This window comes from Clupea harengus, chromosome 24 (assembly GCF_900700415.2).
Source record: "Clupea harengus chromosome 24, Ch_v2.0.2, whole genome shotgun sequence".
Classification (NCBI taxonomy): domain Eukaryota; kingdom Metazoa; phylum Chordata; class Actinopteri; order Clupeiformes; family Clupeidae; genus Clupea; species Clupea harengus.
In genome coordinates this window covers 3,800,193-3,822,501 of record NC_045175.1, presented here as the reverse complement: position 1 = coordinate 3,822,501, position 22,309 = coordinate 3,800,193, and the positions used below count along the sequence as shown (strand labels likewise).

Here is a 22,309-nt window from a genome sequence, read left to right as displayed (position 1 = left end):
CTATTCTTATGCTAGAAGATCAGTTGAAAAAACAGTGTATTTGTAAATGAGTATTTGATATATTTGTTAAAGGCCAGCATGAGCAGGGTAGTTGTAAATGCGTTTGATTAATTTTCTCTTTTAAACAACAAAATAAGCCTGGCAAGATTATGTTTAAAAGCATGTTTTGAGCATAAGTGGTTAACCCGCAGAGGCCCTTGTGGGCATTTTCAGTGGCGACTGCGTCGCTGCACAGCTTTTTTGATCTCTTTCAGGATGTGATCTTTGTTCATGCTCACATTGACTTCTGCCAGATGTGCCAAGTGATCAATCTTTGCTTCGTCTTTGTAGGGCAGTTGGAAGGTTGTGTATTCCTTCATTTCCTTTTTAATGGTTTCTGGATCTGTAGGTTGAGACAGGGAGGAATGACAGTATAAGAAAAATGGGTGCGGAACGAACCAGAATGTGAAAGACATGGTGAGGAAGCCAAGAGGAAAGCATGATAATATTTGCAGGGGACCTAGGGGGCGCTACACACGTAAGTGATGCTGACATCATTGTTACACTAGGGGGCGCTACACACGTAAGTGATGCTGACATCATTGTTACACTAGGGAGCGCTACACATGTAAGTGATGCTGACATCATTGTTACACTAGGGGGCGCTACACATGTAAGCGATGCTGACATCATTGTTACACTAGGGGGCGCTACACACGTAAGTGATGCTGACATCATTGTTACACTAGGGGGCGCTACACATGTAAGTGATGCTGACATCATTGTTACACTAGGGGGCCCTACACATGTAAGTGATGCTGACATCATTGTTACACTAGGGGGCGCTACACATGTAAGTGATGCTGACATCATTGTTACACTAGGGGGCGCTACACATGTAAGTGATGCTGACATCATTGTTACACTAGGGGGCGCTACACATGTAAGTGATGCTGACATCATTGTTACACTAGGGGGCGCTACACATGTAAGTGATGGTGACATCATTGTTACACTGGGGGGCGCTTCACATGTAAGTGATGCTGACATCATTGTTACACTGGGGGGCGCTACACATGTAAGTGATGGTGACATCATTGTTATGTGTTCATGGTCACTGTGTTGATTACACTCATTTGGAGTGTAGAATTTTTGTAGTCTGGTAGTATTTTATACTCAGTCACAATGTAACAGAGCCAAGTATATTTATTTAGTTGAGACCACAACATTTCAGTAACCCAACTGAGTGGCAGGCATAATTCTTTCTTTGTTTTAATATTGTTACACGGTGACCAGTTATGTATATGAGAACAAACAACCCTAATTTTGTTTAGGGTTGAAATAATCTTTTTAGACAGTTTATTTGTGTGTGATTTGGAGTTGTTACAGTGTGGATTTAGCTGTGAAGTGCTATGTGTTTATTCCTCAGTTAAACACACAGAAAGTCACTCACCTTTGCAGTTATCCGTGTTGAAGAGGGGAATGTGAATAACAGTTGGTTTGTCCTTTTCCTCAAAGACATAGTAGGACTTTAAGTCTTTAGGTTCGACCACTTTGGGGAAGGGATGGCATGTGGCGGCTGCATACTCACTGGCCACCTTCAGAGTCTGAATATGAGACACCACAGAACACAGTAGTACATGTTGCGTTACTACAGTAACATGGCAGGTAAAGTATTGTATCAAATCAAGGTTGACTCAGAGAATTAAACGTTTATTGTGTAATTATTTGAAATGTGTAGTCAATATGCAAGTAGGGGGTCAGTCGACATATACAATATGGTCTTGAGATGTCCTTAACCTTAATTTAATGTCTTTTCTGACGTTTTGAGTGATTCCTACTTGTTGATGCAATAGTTGCATTTATTCCATCATGTCACAGATTCACAACATGGATTTCTGATTTATTTAAATTATGACAAAAAAAACTGTGATTACTTAACTATCTATTAACTTATCAACTATGTATTTGATTAAAATGCAAAAATTGCATATGACTTGGTGCTTTCACCTTAAAAGGTTTGTCATCTTCACTGAAATCAAAGGATATGATGAGATCTATGCCCCTGGCTTTTCCCAAGACTGAAGGATATGGTGAGTTTAGGTAGAGTCCGGCATCTACCAGATGCATCGGTTCCTTCAGGGTCATGTCCTTAGGTATGGCAGGATCTATAGCAACATTTACCACAGATGAAGTGGAAAACAATTATGAAGATAAAGGTTTTTTTCTGCACTTATCAAACTTTTCTATTTAAAGTACAGCCACCTTGGAAACCTTGGAGGATATTAGGCATAGTTCCAAATTCCCAGCAAGCAATCTTCCATAGGATCGAGATAATATGTGTGAAGACCCACCAACCTGGGCCCCACCAATCTGAAACATACATTATTGTCAGTATTTGCAAACAGCAGCCTCCAGTGTCACACTTCATTATTTCAATATTACATGTAATCAGTGGTGGTGTTCAGGTGTCAAAGGCAAACACACATTCTTGGTACTCCAAACACTCCCCTGAAACAAGCCACCCCACCCGTTATGAAACCTAACTCACCTAAAACATTAAAGTAAGCAACGATATGTACCATCTGGAACACACTTCAGCTTTGATCTTTTGCAGAGTTTTGATTCAGAAAGCAACCAGTACTTTTCCATCTTTCCTCATCTTTAACATTGAACACGGTACGCATTTGCATACACATTCAGAACCATTAATGCATATGATGCATATTGTTTTACAAAAACTGAAGCTCAGTCCAAGTCACAACAGAAACTTTAAAGCAGCAGTTAAATGTTTTGGTCTAAAACTAGTGAGTTAATTAGCTAAAACCTAACCTTGGAAAAGAGCCAAGTTGACATTGATAAAAGCTTGCTTTAAACTAAGGCTCTTACCAAATATGCCCTCAGAGTTGCATCCGGCCTTGGGGACTTGACCCCACTCGTCTACTGAAGCTGCCAGCTCATGACAGAGGTTTTCCACAAATTTCTTTTTGTCTTGATCAGTCATGTTTCTCCAGCTCTCATGATCCACTCGCTTGAGTGAGCGGCTGAAGTCTTGGTAGTGATCTAGATGGCAGCACAAAAGTCTGTAAGTCCATCACTACAGAACCACAGATGCAAATAAATGCCTTCAGGACAATACAAAACCCAATGAACCCATTCGGCATCCATGAAATTATGTGTGCACTTGTCATGTTCAGTGACATTAAAAGTTTAATTTGCTACCCAAAATGAAACGTACCTCCAAGGAGAACTTTCAGCCTTTCCAACTCTCTGAAGCTGTGCTCAGTGTCTGCATAACTCTCCATCAGGTCAGCCAATATGAATACAACATCAGTCTTTCCTTCAACTTAAAAAACAAGCACACACACATGCAGAGACACAATATTATATTTTAACTGGCCATCACACTATACTAGTATTAATAAATAAATATTTCAAAAGCTGTAAGTATATGTAGACTATAGCAGTTTACCTCGCCGTGCACCATGTCCGTACACTGTAAAATACAAATATATATTATTATTATAATTTTGTAAGAACATACATAATGTGCTAGATTATGATTCAGGTATTGTTTTGTGAGAGATATCAAAGGTGAAAAATTTAGCAAATTCATTATATAATTCATTAATCATGCAGGTCCTATTAAAAACACATTGAACTTTGAACATTGAACTGTGTGGAAAGTTTACAGTATTGTGCCGAAGATGGAAGTGTTAAAATGGTGAGGTAACATACCAAGTGCAGTTGAGTTGATCCAGTCCCAGAGAATTTCTTCCATAGTTGTTACGATTTTGTGAAAATCTCCCATAGCACATCCACACATTCCTGCAGAAATCAGGGTGAGATGTCACTACATATTCATGGTTAAGGGGCTAGGTCATCATGTTGGGTGGTCTAAGTGCATGTTTCCCTGGGAGATGACTCTAATTGAGAATGGCAGTTCATCATCATTATTTTGCATCACAAGTAATGCACGAAAAAAACTAAAACAGGTATAGAGCATGTATCCATCAGCTATCCATCAGCTTACAACTGGAGCAGATCAAGCAAAGGCTCAGTAGCCAAGAAAATCTCTTCTCTAAGAATAGTAATGGATGGTCCTTCAAATCAGATGAGACATGGCTTTGCTAATAACATATTCAGTACCCTAGCCGAGACAATCTGAAGGCCGATGCTGAAGAGACAAGAAGGCAAAGAAGATGCTGGCCCCAGCCCTAGCCCTATTCTAGCTGTATCTCACACAAGACTCATGTGAGTAAAACCTACTCATCATCTTGCAAAGCAACTTATCTTAAGCCGCATCTTAAGCCTCAGAAAAGCCAAAACTAAGCTGGCTAAAAACATTGACCATATCTTGCCACAAACGTGCAAAACGGCATTTTAAATGTAAGCACTTACTGTTTCATCTTAAAGGAAGGTAATGTTAACAGTTTCTGATGACACAGGGGATTGCAGTTTGTTGATACTATCAAAATGCAGTTTACCAGAGATAAGTAGAGGGTAAAGTTAAGCGGTAAGAGCTCCGCTTTCTAAAGTGTGTGGCCCAGCCAATAGCTCTGCATTAGATCAACAGTAGCCTCCCCATTGTTCCTAGCACCTATCCTGTGTTAGGGTGTGATAACAAAAACCTTGCAGTTGAACCATGTCCACTGGCTTCTTATGGGAAGGTTTCACATGCCCCCCATCAAAGTTGTTGTTCAGCAGTGATGTATCCACATAAGCCCCATGCTGTAGGAATCCAGACTCGTGGGGACTGAACTCAAACCACATTTCTGTTGAAGAAGAAGAGTTTTGTAGTTTAGAAAACTGTCAGGGCAGGAGCCCAAAACTACAAAGTGAATCCCTGTTATATTAAGCTTCATACTAATGTGCTGGTGACTAGCAGTCATTTACAGTGTATATGATGCTCATTAGCTCAAAGCTCAATTTCATTTTGAGTTGATGTTCTATCAGATGTATGTCAGATGTTGTATCAGTATGCCCATCTCAAAATGACAATCAGTGCACACCCACACTCTTTCTGTGTTTCATGTTATTTTTCTTGTAGGGATTCAAATACAATTCTGTCATTTTCTGTGATGGCTCTCATCCCCCTGAGTGATCTGTTATGTCATGGTTAGCCATGTTTATGATTAATGTTTGTTATTGTACAGTTTCTGCCAAAAGCATAAAAACGTATTAAGGAAACTAAGTATTGTTGTGCCGGATATCCAATATCATGTGTGTGCATTATGGTGTTTTACCTTTTGTTTTGTCGCAGTCGAAGCAATGCCTTTCAACTGTGCTGTAGAGAGGGTACGGATTGGCTCCATGTTTGTCCTCTGTCAAAGTCCTAGTCTCCAACTGATGGATAAAAAATGACAAGAGATCATGTTTTGTTTATCAGAACTTCTCTACCTCTTCATAAACGTCAGTCTTCCACTTCCATGATGTTTCATAATCTTTTTTATTATTGTCTATTACTGAGTCTGTGTTCAGTTTGCTGTTGGGCTGTGATTTTCTCTTTGAGTTTCTGTATTTTTGTTTCCCCACGGTTTTGTAGGGAGCAGGGGGTGTGGTGTGGGTTTTATGCCCTCGAAAAAGGACGTGAGCTGGGGATGTTACCCCTCCCCCTGTCTCTTTTTGGGGATGCCCAACGTGAGAGCGGCAGGGTGTGTGAGAGCAATAAAAGCAGATGAGACCCAGATGAGACCCAGATGAGACCCAGACCAGTTGTGTGGCGCCAATTTTACAACATCAGAACACAACGCAGAGAGAGGACAGGAAGAGAAAACACTCATGTTACATATGGAAGACTTCTGTCAGCAATATGCATACGCCATGTTGGCACCTTCTCTGCACCTTCTCTGCAAACTTGTGTCCTGTTTTGCACAAGACAAGACAATGAAGCACCCTGACTTGTATTTTTGCAATATTCTTGCACACCCCTTCCTGTTGTATGGAGCCAAGATAAGGAGACAATAACCCTCTTCTGCACATATATGTACTAACACATATTACACCCCACATATTACACTTAGGCGAACATTTTACCGGGAAGACTCGTAGCCTTTATGCTCAGTTGTTCTTAATGAGTTTTTTTGACTTTTTTGTTTCGTGTACACTTAACATTTTGTAATACTTTTATACTTACAGGTACACCCTTGATTCTGCAAGTAATCGCACCCCAGACATCGGAGAGGGAGAAATTCCCATCCTTTTCTCTCTCCATGAACCATTTCACGGCCTCGAGAAGTGTCGGACCCGTCCCCTCAGACATGCTCAACAATGCGTCCCCTGTAGCCTTCTCTGCATCCCGTGACCATGTGGGGTTTTGGTACAATGAGGACATAGACCTGTCACCAACAAAAACAGATTCACAGACAAAGTAGATGATGGAAAAGAAACAGCAATAAGTCAGAGGACTTTCAGATCAAAGGTCCGACAGGTCAGAGTGGACAATTGCGATGCTTTTCTAGTGGGCCTGAGACAAAGGTAAGAGCGTTGCAGAGAATCCAGGAAGTGGCAGCGTGTTTTGGTCTTTGAAAGGCTTCTCTGTTGATTACCCTCTGGTCTTATAATCAGATTTATATATCTTACTGTTGTCTACAGGACAGCCACCAGATCAGTATCCAGCTATTTAAATTCAGATGTATTCCTCCTGTCAAACACTTTCTTCCTATCAACATTGGTTGTCTTTGCCCACTCTCTGCAGCAATCTTGCCGTCAAGACTCTTTTCATTTGTGGTACCTCAGTAGCATGACCTGCCTTGTGCTTTCCCTTTCTCTCAACAGCTTTGGTACATTCAAGAATTTAAACTTCAGTTGCTATGGTAATGTATTTGTTACAAGCCCTACAGCTGTAATGTAATTATTGTTGTGTCTGTTGTTGTTCTTGTAGGAAATATAGTAATTGTTATAATAATTATTATCTTAACTATGATATGAAATGTAATGTCGTTACGCATAATTTGTTGTATTATAATTCAATTATGTATTTAATGCTTAACTTCTGACTTCTAATTTTTCAAAAATATTTTTTTGTTAGACACTTTGGACAAAAGTCTCTGTGAAGTACCAAAAACATAAACAGATACTGACCATGTGGATCCAGACACTCCAGCCACATAGTGGAAGCCATCCAGGAGATCTTCCCTTTTCAACTGCTGTATAACACCTAGGAAGCTGATGTTGGCTCTTTGTCCACCACCGGAACCCAACAGTGCCACACGAGGGACGTTTTTCTGAGAAAAAAAACCCATACAGTATTGAAACAGAATTCATAAACAATATCTTTATGTTATTCTCTCTAAATTACATTATTATGATTGGTCTAAAATATATCAATTGTGACAGAAGAAATGTTATTTCACTTGTAAAGGCCACCAAGGGAAAATGACAAACAACAATATTCTCAGAACTTTAAGACCCTGCTGAAGAATCTATATAAACATTGATAAATGCAGAAGCAAACGTCTTGCAAAGCTGCTCACCACATCAGGAACGACAATGCCATGTCTCTTCAGAGCGCTCTGCACTATCTTCTGTCTTTCCGTAATGAACTGTTTCTCACCGGCACAGAGGTTGCGTCTTAAAAAGTAAGAGTTGTGGAGGTTAGAGTTTTAATGTGTAGATGGTTTATCAGATGAAGACCATGCACCATTGTCACACTTGTGTCCATCAGCTCTCAGTTAATGTTGTAACCTTTGACCCAACTAAGGCTGCCAGAAACTTCATCGATGACCAAGTTTGTTTCTCTGACCATGTGGCTTCTGTCCCAAGGTCATGTCAGTTCACCAGGAAGATCAGACTCTATCAATATGCACCTCCTTGTGCAGCCCCTGGTCTGTTCTAGACTAAACTATTGCACTGCTATTCTAGCTGGCCTGCTTACGTGTGATGAGACCATGCAGAATGTGGCGCATTCAGTCTTTGATCAGCCCACAAGGATACATTTAACTCCTCTGCTGATTACTCATTGCTGACTCCCTGTAGACGGTAGAATTATATTTGAGTGTCTTCCTCTTGCCTACAGGACAGCCACTGCATCGGCACCTGCCCCTTTTTAATTCTATCGACCAATGAACTTTGGTTGTCTTTGCCTTCTCTCTGTAGCATGTGATTGCAGTTAAGACTCTTCATTTGTTGTACCTCAGTGGTGGAATGACCTACCTAGTGCTGTCTATTCCAGTGAATGTGAAACTCACCTTTTTAAACATTATCTGTGAAGCTAATGTATTTGTTTCTAGACATACACTCTTTAATGTAATTATAGTTTTGGTAGATGGTGGTTATACTGGCAATAAGCTGACCAGCTATCAGGCAAACTACATTTATTAGCTTTCTAATATTATGAGGTTTAGTAGTAATATTAGATAACATTACCTAGCTGACGAAATATATAAAGAGATAACAACATATTTTATGATACTGTCAGAGATGGACAAGCAAAGCAAATTGCTACACACAGGCAATCTTCCTAAATACCTACAGTGTTTAAAAATGGCAACATTGTAATCCTAATTAACTTATTTATCTGAAATCTAATTCTTTTCAATCAGATTTGAATACGCAATAAGAAGGCAGCCTATTCCTCTAATTGGGCAGAACTGACTCAGGTCACATGACACCTGAAAAGTAAATATGGGTGTCAGATGTAGTTGAGGAATCATGTACAATAATATTTTAAAACTGAATACAAAGTGTAGATTCTGAAATAAAATAGTGGAATTATTTCACATGTGCCACCCATGTGGCATATATATTGCAAAAAGGTGCTATCATCCAAAACAGATTACCAGTACAAAATAATAATACAATTAAAAAAGTGTTTAAAATATGTGTAATTAAAAAGAAGTCCACAGTACATCATTAAAAGATAAGTAATTAGTGTAATACGAATAGAGTGCAGGTTGTAGAGCTAAATAATACGCACATGAAAAGAGAAATGTTTTTAACTTTGATTTAAAAATAAACAATCGTTGTTTAACACACAGGCATCCAGAGTTGTCTTTTTAAAGTGGTTTAATGACAACTGCTTTTAGTGACTTTGGGAAAGTGTCTGATAGCATTGAGCAGAAGAATTGAGCACAGTGTATAATAGTTAGAAGTATCAAAAAGTTATTGACCCTTGTTGTGACATACCTGATCACCACATCCATGTCTGCAGAACCACTAGAAGGAGAAAAGTATCAGGGATCAGTATCAGTGACCAATTACTGGTAATTAGAGTAACAAAGTATGGACTATGCCTCTACATTTTATAATAAAACATGTCTTCAATTATTTCAAAAGAGGAAAAACTTATTTTATGTTTACATTGTCCAAAATAAATATGCAAAGAGGATTTAATTTAGAATGTCCTCTATTCTTTTTTTTTGTTGCTGTTTTTCTGTATTACTGAATGAAGAATGAGTTTAAGGTCATCATACATTTGAATCAGATTGACTGGTTTCTCTAGACTATATTTAAGTGCAATTTCCCCCTTCTCAATGACCTGACCAGTTGACAGACTTCAACCACCATGGCAAATCAACCATCCTTTGTTACCTCTACCACCCATTGTTCAACATAATAATTTAGTGACAACAACAATTATGAAACAATTATGAAATGTTATGAAATAATAAGATTTGCATCTTACAGCTACTAAAGCTCACCTTGTTTGAAATCCCAAGACTGTGATAGACACAAGGTCTGATTCTGTAAACTCTTGTCTGATACTGTATGCAGCACCAGGAACTGAAAGATTGGTTCATCATTAATGTTGAGTTGAGATTTTATACGCAAGGAAATGGGAGGAGATATTTCTGATGCAAGCTGGTTGGTCCTGACTCAAAGCAAGTGGGTGTATGTTGATATGAAGCTGTCAGTTCTTGATAAGTGTGTGTGTGACAGACTTGTGGTCAAGTATTTATTAACTTTACTGAAGCTCTGTGAAGCTAGGCATTCATGTTATCGGAAAACAAATCATGAAATGAAAACTTTACTGAGGACATGACCTCTTATCTTGACAAATGTATCCTTGCAAAAATGCCATAGTAACAACGTCATCATGAGAAACACATACAAGTAAGTGATATAGAGGTGCCCCATAACATAGTTTTAAAAATTAAGACGCATCGATATTCTGACCTTTATACTAGCCTCCATAAGATGTCACTTACTTATAGTAAGACTCATACAGATCCATGTCTAATTTACAAGGCAATGGTATCACAAAATGATTTCAACTATTATTCACTCTTTGAACACACCACACACACACACACACACACACACACACACACACACACACACAAAGACACACACACACACACACACACACACACACACAAAGACACACACACACACACACACACACAGACACAATCACACACACACACACACACACCTCACACACACACACACACACACACACACACACACACACACAGACACAAACAAACACACACACACACACACACCTCACACACACACACACACACACACACACACACACACAAAGACACACACACACACACAAAGACACACACACACACACACAGACACACACACACACACACACACGCACACGCGCACGCGCACGCACACGCGCACACGCACACACACACACACACACACACACACACACACACACACACACACACACACACACACACACACACCTCACACACACACACACTGTGACGACCCCTCCACTCCACTAGGTGTCCTTTTCCTCTGGCTGGCTCTTTTTCAGGTTTCCTGTTTGGAGTGGGGGTCATCAGGCCTGATGAATTACACCTGTGCCCGGTTTGGCTCGGTGGCCTATATCAGGACTCTTTCTCCAATTCCCAGGAGAGATCCCTTCCCCGTTGCAGACGGCTGCGTTTTGACTGTTGTTATCCTTATATCATTATCTTTGTAATAAATTATTGTTACTTCGTCCATCCCTCGTCCGTCTCCCATTTTAGTTGACACAGCTCTGAGTCAGGCTGTGTCACACACACACACACACACACACACACACACCACACACAGACATACACACACACAGACACACACACACACAGACACACACACACACACACACCACACACACACACACACACAGAGACACACACACACACACCACACCACACCACACCACACCACACCCCACCCACTCACTTACACACACAACCATAGTGTGTATGCTACACCCTCTGTCCATACAGATACACACATAGAACTCTCACACAGACACACACACAAGCACGTTCTGAAGGGCCTTTTGACCAAGGTGGGACAGAGACCGTTGACCTCAAATTGGTTAAAGTCATTGCTGAATTCCTTTCTCTTTTGTTCTACGTCTATTGTTCTCTTTTCTTTCTTCCCCTACTCTCTCTCTCTCTCTCTCTCTCTCTCTCTCTCTCTCTCGTTACGCGTGCGGTTGAGTGTTTGAGCGGCTCCTGAGTGTTTTCTAACTGTTTTTTGGTACGTTTTTTATACATGTTTTTCGGCAAACTGTTTCTTTGTTATTAAACTCTACAGACGATGTGGATAGTTTTTAGTTTGCTTTATTTTTTTGTTTTGCCCTCCCGCGGAGTTAGCCACCTTTGGCTGGCAGCTTGACTGCTGCGGGTATAATGGAATTTCAGCGTCTCACAAGTCAACATGGTGTCAAAATTCAGTCCTCCGCAAGTGTTGAGGAGTGTAGTCTTGCAATTGGTGATGTAGTTGGCCATGAGAATGTTAAATCGGCCTCCCGTATGAACAGTGCTATCGTAGTATTTATTGCTACGATTGAGAAAGCTAGACAGCTAATTGTAACAGGTATTGTGCTAAATGCATACATAACCGTACTTCCACTTAGTTCCCCTTCTAAGAAAGTTATTATATCTAACGTTCCACCTTTTATTGATGATAACTTGATTGAGGATAAGCTATCGGTTTATGGTCGGCTGGTTTCGTCCATGAGGAAGATTTCTCTGGGCTGTAAATCATCACTTCTAAAGCATGTTATCTCCTTTCGGAGACAGGTGTATATGGTGCTTGATAATGGGGAGGAAGAGCTCGACTTAACAATGAACCGAACTTAAAGGTCCCCCCGCCGAAAGCAGCGCAGGTGCGCATGAAACTAGGGAAAGCACAGCCGACATTTACTTAATTGCAGAGGAGCCTGTAGCCGCAGCTGGTGGCTCCACTCCAGCTGTTTCAAATGATAACGCAGTTCATTTGATCACTAAAGAGTTAACTGCTTTGAGTGAGTGTAAGACAGACGGTAGACCTGTATTAGAAAAACCTACAGAAAACGCAAGTGCTAATGCCGAAGTCTCGGGCTTGCTTTCTCCAGAGCCTGTCCAAGACGTTGAAATGAGCTGTGGTTTTAAGGTCCCGTTCAAGAGAAAGGCTGAGGACAGTGCAAGTTGTGTACCAAGGGCAAAGACAGGGGATGAACACGATAGTGATGAAGAGTCTGTTTGCTCTAATGTGTCTGACTCTTCGCTGGGTGAAGTTTGTGAATCTGGAGGGGATTTACCGTTACAGTACAAAGCAAAAGATATAAGCCGTTTTTTACATGAAACGAAAGGGCTTCGTCATGTTGAAGCAGAACTTTATTTTCCTGATAAAGGAAATGTTTAAATATTTTGGTGTTTATTTGAGTGACGATGTTTTTGTTCAAAGGAACTGGGAAGGGGTTTTGGTAAAGGTTAAGTTTCTTTTGGGAAAATGGAAGTGGCTCCCTCAATTATTATTATTATAATATTATTTATTATACAAATTTGCATGTATGGAACCCCCTGTTGGACTTATTGACAGTATTCAGAGGGAAGTGGTGCTGCTTCAAGTACTCTGGCCTGGAGACCACTGGCTCTTGGCATTCTGCGTGAAGTCAGTAACCTGGGCCTGGACATTGCTCTCTCAAATGGACACAAAGCAACTTGCGCTTGATGGACTGTCTCCTTGATGAACTTTCTTTTGCTCCATGTTTGAATAACTGATGTATGTACGGTGCTCTCAGTTGTTGTACAATAAAATTTTGTTATAAAAATTCAAAAATTCTCTCTCTCTGGCTTTATGTGTGACTTTCTCTTCTCTCTGTTATGGAACAGGGCTTCTTATATCTACACAATGTGCAAGGCTACTCACGGAAACCGGCAGCGTCAATGACGCCCGAATAACAACAGCTAGGCCGGTTCCGATGCTCAGTTACATACATAGTACCTTCGGAGGTCGAAGCCTGAAACAGGCGAGGAAGCACAGGACCCTTGCGTGCCTGATAGAGAAACTCTCCAGGCGGAATACAAGCCTGTAGCAGAGCTGGCTTGGGAGGCGCAATCGCCACGGAGGAAAACTCCTTTATACCAACATCTAACGATGTAACCACTCAATTGCAACCAGGCCGCTCGTGGATTCCGGTGCTCCCTTCACAAAACGCCTCCCCTCTGGATAAGTTCCCGTCTGCATTAAGTACTGCGTTCAATCACGTCTGAGGTTCACGGATTGGTGGAGCTAAAACGGAGGGAGAGGAGAGCAATCAGTGGACAGCAGACCGAGAGAGAAAGAAAACAAGGCAATGGGGCAGTCCTACTACACGTCACATCAAACACCTGTGAATTACGGTAACACTACAGCTCATTGGTTACGTTTGTACACACAATCACAGCACTCTTATATTATACCACTACAACACTGTTTACATCCACAACACTCGTGATACTGCACACTTAAGTTTACAAAGGCTACCCATTACACACATACACTCACACATACATACACTCACACACACACATACACTAATACACACACATACACTCATACACACACATACACTCACACACACACATACATTCATACACACACATACACTAATACGCATATACACACATACACTCATACACACACATGCACTTATGTGTGTGTGTGTTTATGTGCATTTGACATAGTGATGACTTTTATGCACTAAGTTGAACGGGCTGGGCTGTCAAAGCTGAAATGAATTCAATTTTTTTACGATTGGATAAACACTAAAATCAAAAGTATTACACAATTATCAAAACCTTCACTCAAGGAGCAAAACAACGGCTCAAATTTCCACCACTATAAGCACATGTCAACATCACACTTTTTGCGAAACAATACACACAAGTGATTTGCAAAACATTAAACACACTTGTATACATTAGACACAGAAGTATATCAACTTCCTTGCAATTCCAAAGCACTGACTGTCAAAATACCACACCTATGAGCCTGTCAAATAAACACAGCCATCAAGTGCGCAAACACATGATTGCTTAATTGTAGACACGCCAAACAGGTTTACAGTTTTTTACGATTGGATAAACACTAAAATCAAAAGTATTACACAATTATCAAAACCTTTACTCAAGGAGCAAAACAACGGCTCAGATTTGCACCACTATAAGCACATGTCAACATCACACTTTTTGCAAAACAATACACACAAGTGATTTGCAAAACACTAAACACACTTGAATGCTTTAGACACAGAAGTATATCAAGAGGTCACTTCCTTGCAATTCCAAAACACTGACTGTCAAATTACCACACTTATGAGCCTGTCAAATAAACACAGCCATCAAGTGCGCAAACACATGATTGCTTAATTGTAGACACACCAAACAGGTTTAAGCACTATAGAAATGCAGCAGATGAGTTCATCTGTCTTCAACCAAAATGGAAGGAGTCAGAAGAAGAAGAGTAAGGGTAAGAGGGGGAATCCACAGAGGAGGAGAAGGAGGAAGAGGCGGAGGCCAAGCCAGAGGCTGAGGTCGAGGTGGAGGTGGAGGTAGAGGAAGAGGAAGACCTGAAGCAAGAGGAAAATGTGCTCAAAGAAGAAGAAGACCAAATTGATCAAATAAACTTGAAAGGAGGACAGGGGCCCATATTCACGCAAGAACAAGATAGAGAGATCATAAACATGGTTTTGGCCAATAATGCTATCAGGCTCAGAGAAATTCAAGCCAACATTATCGGTGACCATGCCATTTCCAATAATGTCCATCAGGCCTCTCAGTCAACACTGGCACACATCCTAAAAAGACATCAGGTTAAAAAGAAACAACTTTATTTGTACTGTATTTTCGTTTTTTCTTTTTTTTAATGGAATTGTAACCTGTACTGGATACATAATTTTACGTTTGTCTGATATTTGCTGAGCTTACAGTGTTATGCACACTACTGTAGTAGCATGAAAACTGGGACATGTTTTGTTGTGATTCTCCATGTTGACATGTTGACTGATTTGGGTATATGGAGTCTGCAGCAATGGTCTTGTGTAGTGTTTGGTGAATTTATTGTATATTTGCACTTACTTCACTTACACTACTCTAATCACTGAGAAGTAGAATTGCTAAAAGTGTTTTAGGTTTGCAACAGCAGTGTGTAACTGGTACAAACAGAATTCAGTCATATGCAACGTGTGTGTTTCATATGGTAACAAAATATGGTTTTGAGAAATTAGTATATAGTTTTTAAAAGAGTGTTTCATTTTGCAAAGGATCTGAGGTGTTTTGCTCATTGGGTGTGTGGTTGTGCTAATTGTGTGAGGTGTTTTGAAAAACTAAACAAAACGATCAAAATCGTGCTTAAGCAATTGAGAAAAACTGTAAGATTTAGCATCAGGAGACACATTTGCAACAATTAAACCCTGTTGCAACATACACTTCATGTAAATGTGAAGTAAATAATGGTTTAATCAACTTTGCAGCTGCAGTATGTGACTAAGAGTGTTGCAGGTGTGTAAAAAAAGTACATAATATTTCATATTACAATACACACTCTGTTAACTGTGTGAATGGTAAATAACAAATGAAATGTTGAAATGAGGGGCCAAGATAACAGATTACTTACTGTGGTTTGCAGACAGAGAAAGCTAATGAACAAACACACCAAACCCACTGATATCAGTAGACCAAGGCCACATGCATTCATGAAATTGTATTTACAGAAGGTGGATAAAGCCAAAACACAGCACCTTTTTCCTGAGAAGTCTATTCTGATTCAAAGGCATTTAGTTGGAGTTGATATCATGATATCATATCATATCAAAGTCCTAGTAAACCAAACCCTTGTTTTTCATATTGCACCAGGGGCATGAATATGAGCTTGTTTATATATATTTGCAAACAATAGAAACACTACAAACATATATGCTTCTTCATATAAGTTTGGTGTGGGGAGGAGGGGGAGGGGGTAGACAACTCTCTCCACTAATTTGAATTTGGACTGCTGTAAATATTGTAATTGCTTGGTGTCAGCGCTTCATATTGCTCCTTTAGAAATATGTTCAGAATCAGGTTTTATACATTTAGGAATGTGTCTGTATTGTTGTTGTTATATCATCTTTGCTATAGTGTGTGATGTTGTGTTTGATACAGCAGGTATTTAAGGTAATTCATCTGAAAAATTGTCCTTGTATTGCAAGTCATGAGGCTGACAGAAAGATCATATCTCAGCAACTCTTTGAAGTTCCAAATGCAATGAACAATACAATAGAATTGTCTTGCTAAGACTGGATGTGTCAGTCTTTACAGGGTTAAATTATACATGCATACATATATATTAGTCTTTTTCTCTCTTACACACAGTCAAATTCAAGTATGTATTTTTAAGAGCTACTAAGCTCTGTCCCTGATTGTTCTCCAGGGTTTGTCTTCTCTTTGTTAGTTTCATTTGTGTGTGCAGAGTAGGCGTTTGATCACGTAGCCCATTTCACTGGAACTGCCACATATAGTTGAACGAATTAGTCACCAGCAGTCCAAATACCCCTTTCAACCTCACCCATCTCCTCCCCCACAGTGGTTGTGTGTGTGTGTGTGTGTGTGTGTGTGTGTGTGTGTGTGTGTTTGTGTTTGTGTGTGGCGGGATTCCTGGCGCCCAGTGCACTTGCCAAGTGTATTGTTTGTTTATCTATGGAAGCCCTAGGACCCATTCTTAACAAGATGGGCACTGAATCAAATCAATCAGTAGCCACACTTTATTAATACAAATTGTATTTACAGAAGATATGTATATTTGTAAAAAAGTTGATAAGGCCAAAACACCGCACTTTTTTCCTTGATTTTGCGCCTAATGGTTTAGCAGATAAATCTATTTTGATTCTGAGGCATTTAGTTTGAATAGATAATAATACAAATAATAATAATGGATTTTATTTATATAGCACACTTTAAAATACAATGAAATCTCAAGGTGCTTTACAGGGTAAAACAATCAATCACAATAATCAAATATAATACAGTTTTTCCAATCATTTTAACTCTTGTATCAATACAATGTACACATTCCCAAAACACTTAACACATCGATCATACCAGTAGACCATGTGAACCAAACTGTGGATACTTGCCCCTATGCTTGGATACAAATGCAGTCAATGACACCTTCTTCCAAAATTCATGGATACCTGTCTCAGTCAATGTTCGCCACCAGCAAAACGCTTTGCAACTACAGCATTTTTTGCAGATGTTTAGATACTCTGATCAAAACAGTTAACTTTCAGTTCAAAACCTGACTTATAGTAATTTAGATCACTGTAGATGGTAAGATGCTGTATTTGGACAGACAAATTAAGTTATATGCTTGAATAAGAAAAAAGTATTCTATTCCATGGGAAAGGGTCATTCAGGTTTAGGGGCAGGGGGGCCTCACATGTCTGTGTTATGGTGCTCTGTGACAACTGATGTTAGCAGGCAAGCAGATGAATTTAAACTAACCACCTCAGAGAGCTTTGCCATGCAGCACCTATGCGTAATACAAATCCAATAGGCATGATCCTAGCGCCCCCTGTTGGCCAAGAATTCTACAAACGCTGACTCAGGAATATCCAATGTGATGATGATGGTCATCACGTAACATATATAAAGCCAGGGAAGAGTTCACCTCCTCCCCCTCAGTTACTGCCTTACTCCTGATGTCAGCTATTTGAGGAGAGACACACTGTGCTGTATTGGGAAACTCTTAACGGCCAACTACCCCTGTTGACTTGGTCATTAGGCTTCATATCATGGAAGGCAGCAGAACACTGGTACGGTAACTGGAGGACTTGCTGGAAAATCAGCTTGATTCATAAAGGCCTCTCTCTCTCTCTCACACACACACACACACACACACACACACACACACACACACACACACACACACACACACACAAACACACACACACACACACACACACACACATTTACATTGCATCATGTTATAGGCTGGACTGGAAGTGTCATGTGACTGATGGAGAGGGTCCTTTATCATCATGTACTAAGCCAGCTCACCGTATACATGATGGTGACCATGCTGTGTGATACAGTGTAGCACATGGATGGATGGCTAGATGGGTGTGAGAAATGGATGGATGACCTGTGGGCTTTGTGAAAGAGGAGGGTGAGTAAGAAGTTAGGATACCCTGAGAGATGGGTCAAAGGTTAGCAGCAGGTCGGCCAGCTTTGTCGAGTCAGAGTTAACTCAGCTGCTTCAGACTGTCAGTTAGAGTTTGTTTTTCTGTTAATTATTGGGTGTGGTCAGGATTTTGATTTTGTGTGTGTGCGTGCAAAATACAAACTCAAGTAATTCAGACCAGCAAAATAATCAGGATATTCTTTTATTAAAATGCAATGTGATTATTGGGAAATGACTAGATCTGACAGAGCCAATTTTCAAGGCAAAAATCACATCTCAGCCAGCACCCTCTTAGACTGCATTAACAGCAGTCCTGATTCTGTGCATTCTTCCTTCGTATCAGCATGATAGCACATATCATGTAAAATAAAAATAAAGATAATGTGATTCCATTTTCTTTACTCAAAATAAGTAGGTCTCTGGATCCTATTAAGCTATAATAATGCTAGAAGATCAGTGTATTTGTAAATGAGTATTTGATATATTTGTTAAAGGCCAGCATGAGCAGGGTAGTTGTAAATGCGTTTGATTAATTTTCTCTTTTAAACAGGGAAATCAGCCAGGTGTGACTACGTTTAAAAGCATGTTTTAAGCATAAGTGGTTAACCCCTTAGAGGCCGTTGAGGGCATTTTCATAGGGCACTGCGTCGCTGCACAGCTTTTTTGATCTCTTTCAGGATGTGATCTTTGTTCATGCTCACATTTAGTCCTGCCAGATGTGCCAAGTGATCAATATTTGCTTTGTCTGTGTAGGGCAGTTGGAAGGTTTTGTATTTCTCCCTTTCCTTTTCAATGGTTTCTTGATCTGTAGGTTGAGACAGGAAGGAATGACAGTATTAGAAAAATGGGTGCGCAACGAACCAGAGTGTGAAAGACATGGTGAGGAAGCCAAGAGGAAAGCATGATAATATTTGCAGGGGACCTAGGGGGCGCTACACACGTAAGTGATGCTGACATCATTGTTACACTAGGGGGCGCTACACATGTAAGCGATGCTGACATCATTGTTACACTAGGGGGCGCTACACACGTAAGTGATGCTGACATCATTGTTACACTAGGGAGCGCTACACATGTAAGTGATGCTGACATCATTGTTACACTAGGGAGCGCTACACATGTAAGTGATGCTGACATCATTGTTACACTAGGGGGCGCTACACATGTAAGTGATGCTGACATCATTGTTACACTAGGGGGCGCTACACATGTAAGTGATGCTGACATCATTGTTACACTAGGGGGCGCTACACACGTAAGTGATGCTGACATCATTGTTACACTAGGGGGCGCTACACATGTAAGTGATGCTGACATCATTGTTACACTAGGGGGCGCTCCACATGTAAGTGATGCTGACATCATTGTTATGTGTTCATGGTCACTGAGTTCATTACACTCAGTTGGAACCACAACATTTCAGTAACCCAACTGAGTGGCAGGCATAATTATTGTTTTGTTTTATTATTGTTACTCAGTGACCAGTTATGTATATGAGGACAAACAACCCTAATTTTGTTTAGGGTTGAAAAAATCTTTTTTGACAGTTTATTTGTGTGTGATTTGGAGTTGTTACAGTGTGGATTTAGCTGTGAAGTGCTATGTGTCTATTACTCAGTAAAACACACAGAAAGTCACTCACTTTTGCAGTTATCCATGTTGAAGAGGGGAATGTGAATTACAGTTGGTTTGCCCTTTTCCTCAAAGACATAGTAGGACCTTGGCTGATTAGAGTCCAGTTCCGTAATTTCCACTTTGGGGAAGCGATGGCCTGTGGCGGCTGCATACTTAGTGGCCACCTTCAGAGTCTGAATATGAGACACCACAGAACACAGTAGTACATGTTGATGGCAGGTAAAGTATCGTATCAAGGTTGACTCAGAGAATTAAACATTTATTGTGTAATTATTTGAAATGTGCAGTCAATATGCAAGTAGGGGGTCAGTCGACTGCTATAACAGGCTACAATATGGTCTTGAGATGTCCTTAACCTTAATTTAATGTCTTTTCTGATGTTTTGAGTGATTCCTACTTGTTGATGCAGTAGTTGCATTTATTCCATCATGTCACAGATTCACAACATGGATTTCTGATTTATTAAAATTATGACAAAAGAACTGTGATTACTTAACTATCTATTAACTTACTAACTATGTATTTGATTAAAATGCAAAAATTGCATATGACTTGGTGCTTTTACCTCAAAAGGGTCTCCCTCACTGAAATCAAAGGATATGATGAGATCTATGTGCCTGGCATTTCTCAGGACTGAAGGATATGGTGAGTTTAGGTAGAGTCCGGCATCTACCAGATGCATCTGTTCATTCAGGGTCATGTCCTTAGGTATGGCAGGATCTATAGCAACATTTACCACAGATGAAGGGAAAAAGAATTATGAAGAGAAAGTTTTTTTCTGCACTTTTCAAACTTTTCTATTCGAAGTACAGTCACCTTGGAAACCTTGGAGGATATTAGGCGTAGTTCCAAATTCCCAGCAAGCAATCTTCCGTAGCATCGGGATAATATGTATGAAGACCCACCAACTTGCGGCCAACCAATCTGAAACATACATTAGTGTCAGTATTTGCAAACAGCAGCCTCCAGTGTCACACTTCATTATTTCAATATTACATGTAATCAGTGGTGGTGTTCAGGTGTCAAAGACAAACACACATTCTTTGTACTCCAAACACTCCCCTGAAACAAACCATCCCACCCCTGTTATGAAACGTAACTCACCTAAAACATTAAAGTAAGCAACGATATGTACCATCTGTAACACACTTCAGCTTTGATCTTTTGCAGAGTTTTGATTCAGAAAGCAACCAGTACTTTTCCATCTTTCCTCATCTTTAACATTGAACCCAGTAGGCATTTGCATACACATTCAGAACCATCAGTGCATATTGTTTTACAAAAACTGAACCTCAGTCCAAGTCACAACAGAACCTTTAAAGCAGCAGTTAAATGTTTTGGTCTAAAACTAGTGAGTTAATTAGCTAAAAGCTAACCTTGGAAAAAACCTACAACAACCAAGTTGACATTGATAAAACCTTGCTAACATGCTAACTGGTGTCTAAATGCTAATGCTAAAATGTTCTTTTTTGACAGATACACCTCAAATAGTAGCAAATTGCCTCATAGTGTTGCCTCATGGTTAATACATTTCCTTGCATCAGCTGCTAACAGAAGATTTAACCTAAAGGCTCTTACCATCCATAAATATGCCCTTAGACTGCCAGGGGCCTTGAACTAAGGCTCTTACCAAATATGCCCGAAGAGTTGCATCCGTACAAGTGGTCTCGACTCCACTTGTCTACTGAAGCTGCCAGCTCACCACAGACGTTTTTCACTTTTTTTTTCTTTTCTTGATCAGTCATGTTAACCCAGCTCTCATGATCCACTTCCTCAAGTGAGGGGCTGAAGACTTGATAGTGATCTAGATGGCAGCACAAAATGTTTAGTGATCATGAAAGTATAATGCTTAATGTGTGTGAACAGGACACAGGCTTAATTCTACTGTTCAGTCATTTTAGATTGGAAGATGTGTGAAACTCAAAATCCTGTACCTCCAAGGAGAACTTTCAGCCTTTCCAACTCACTGAAGCTGTGCTCAGTGTCTGCATAACTCTCCATCAGGTCAGCCAATATGAATACAACATCAGTCTTTCCTTCATCTTAAAAAACAAGCACACACACATGCAGAGACACAATATTATATTTTAACTGGCCATCACACTATACTAGTATTAATAAATAAATGTTTCAAAAGCTGTAAGTATATGTAGACTATAGCAGTTTACCTCGCCGTGCACCATGTCCGTACACTGTAAAATACAAATATATATTATTATTATAATTTTGTAAGAACATACATAATGTGCTAGATTATGATTCAGGTATTGTTTTGTGAGAGATATCAAAGGTGAAAAATTTAGCAAATTCATTATATAATTCATTAATC

The 22,309-nt window shown here is 39.9% G+C and overlaps 1 protein-coding gene and 1 long non-coding RNA gene across 2 annotated transcripts; both read right to left on the bottom strand.

The window, feature by feature from the left end:
- Positions 1-194: 194 nt before the first annotated feature.
- LOC122128739 (cytosolic phospholipase A2 gamma-like) lies at positions 195-22,022 on the bottom strand. Its single transcript, XM_042703460.1, has 6 exons — positions 21,915-22,022; positions 21,611-21,784; positions 2,245-2,352; positions 1,990-2,147; positions 1,433-1,586; positions 195-382 (listed from the first exon to the last, which is right to left on the bottom strand). The coding sequence occupies exons 1-6, from the start codon at positions 21,979-21,981 to the stop codon at positions 210-212; spliced, it is 834 nt and encodes a 277-aa protein (XP_042559394.1). The 5' UTR covers positions 21,982-22,022; the 3' UTR covers positions 195-209.
- LOC116219139 lies at positions 18,535-20,073 on the bottom strand. Its single transcript, XR_004163089.2, has 2 exons — positions 19,988-20,073; positions 18,535-19,150 (listed from the first exon to the last, which is right to left on the bottom strand). It is a non-coding gene; the product is annotated as an uncharacterized LOC116219139 (long non-coding RNA).
- Positions 22,023-22,309: the final 287 nt, after the last annotated feature.

Excerpts from the sequence above, each read along its gene's own strand:
- LOC122128739 (XM_042703460.1), bottom strand. The coding sequence starts at position 21,981 with ATGGAGAGTTATGCAGACACTGAGCACAGCTTCAGTGAGTTGGAAAGG. Across the intron at positions 2,148-2,244 it reads TATCCTCCAAGGTTTCCAAG|ATCCTGCCATACCTAAGGAC; the intron begins GTGGCTGTACTT and ends ATGTTGCTATAG. Across the intron at positions 383-1,432 it reads CAACACGGATAACTGCAAAG|ATCCAGAAACCATTAAAAAG; the intron begins GTGAGTGACTTT and ends CTCAACCTACAG.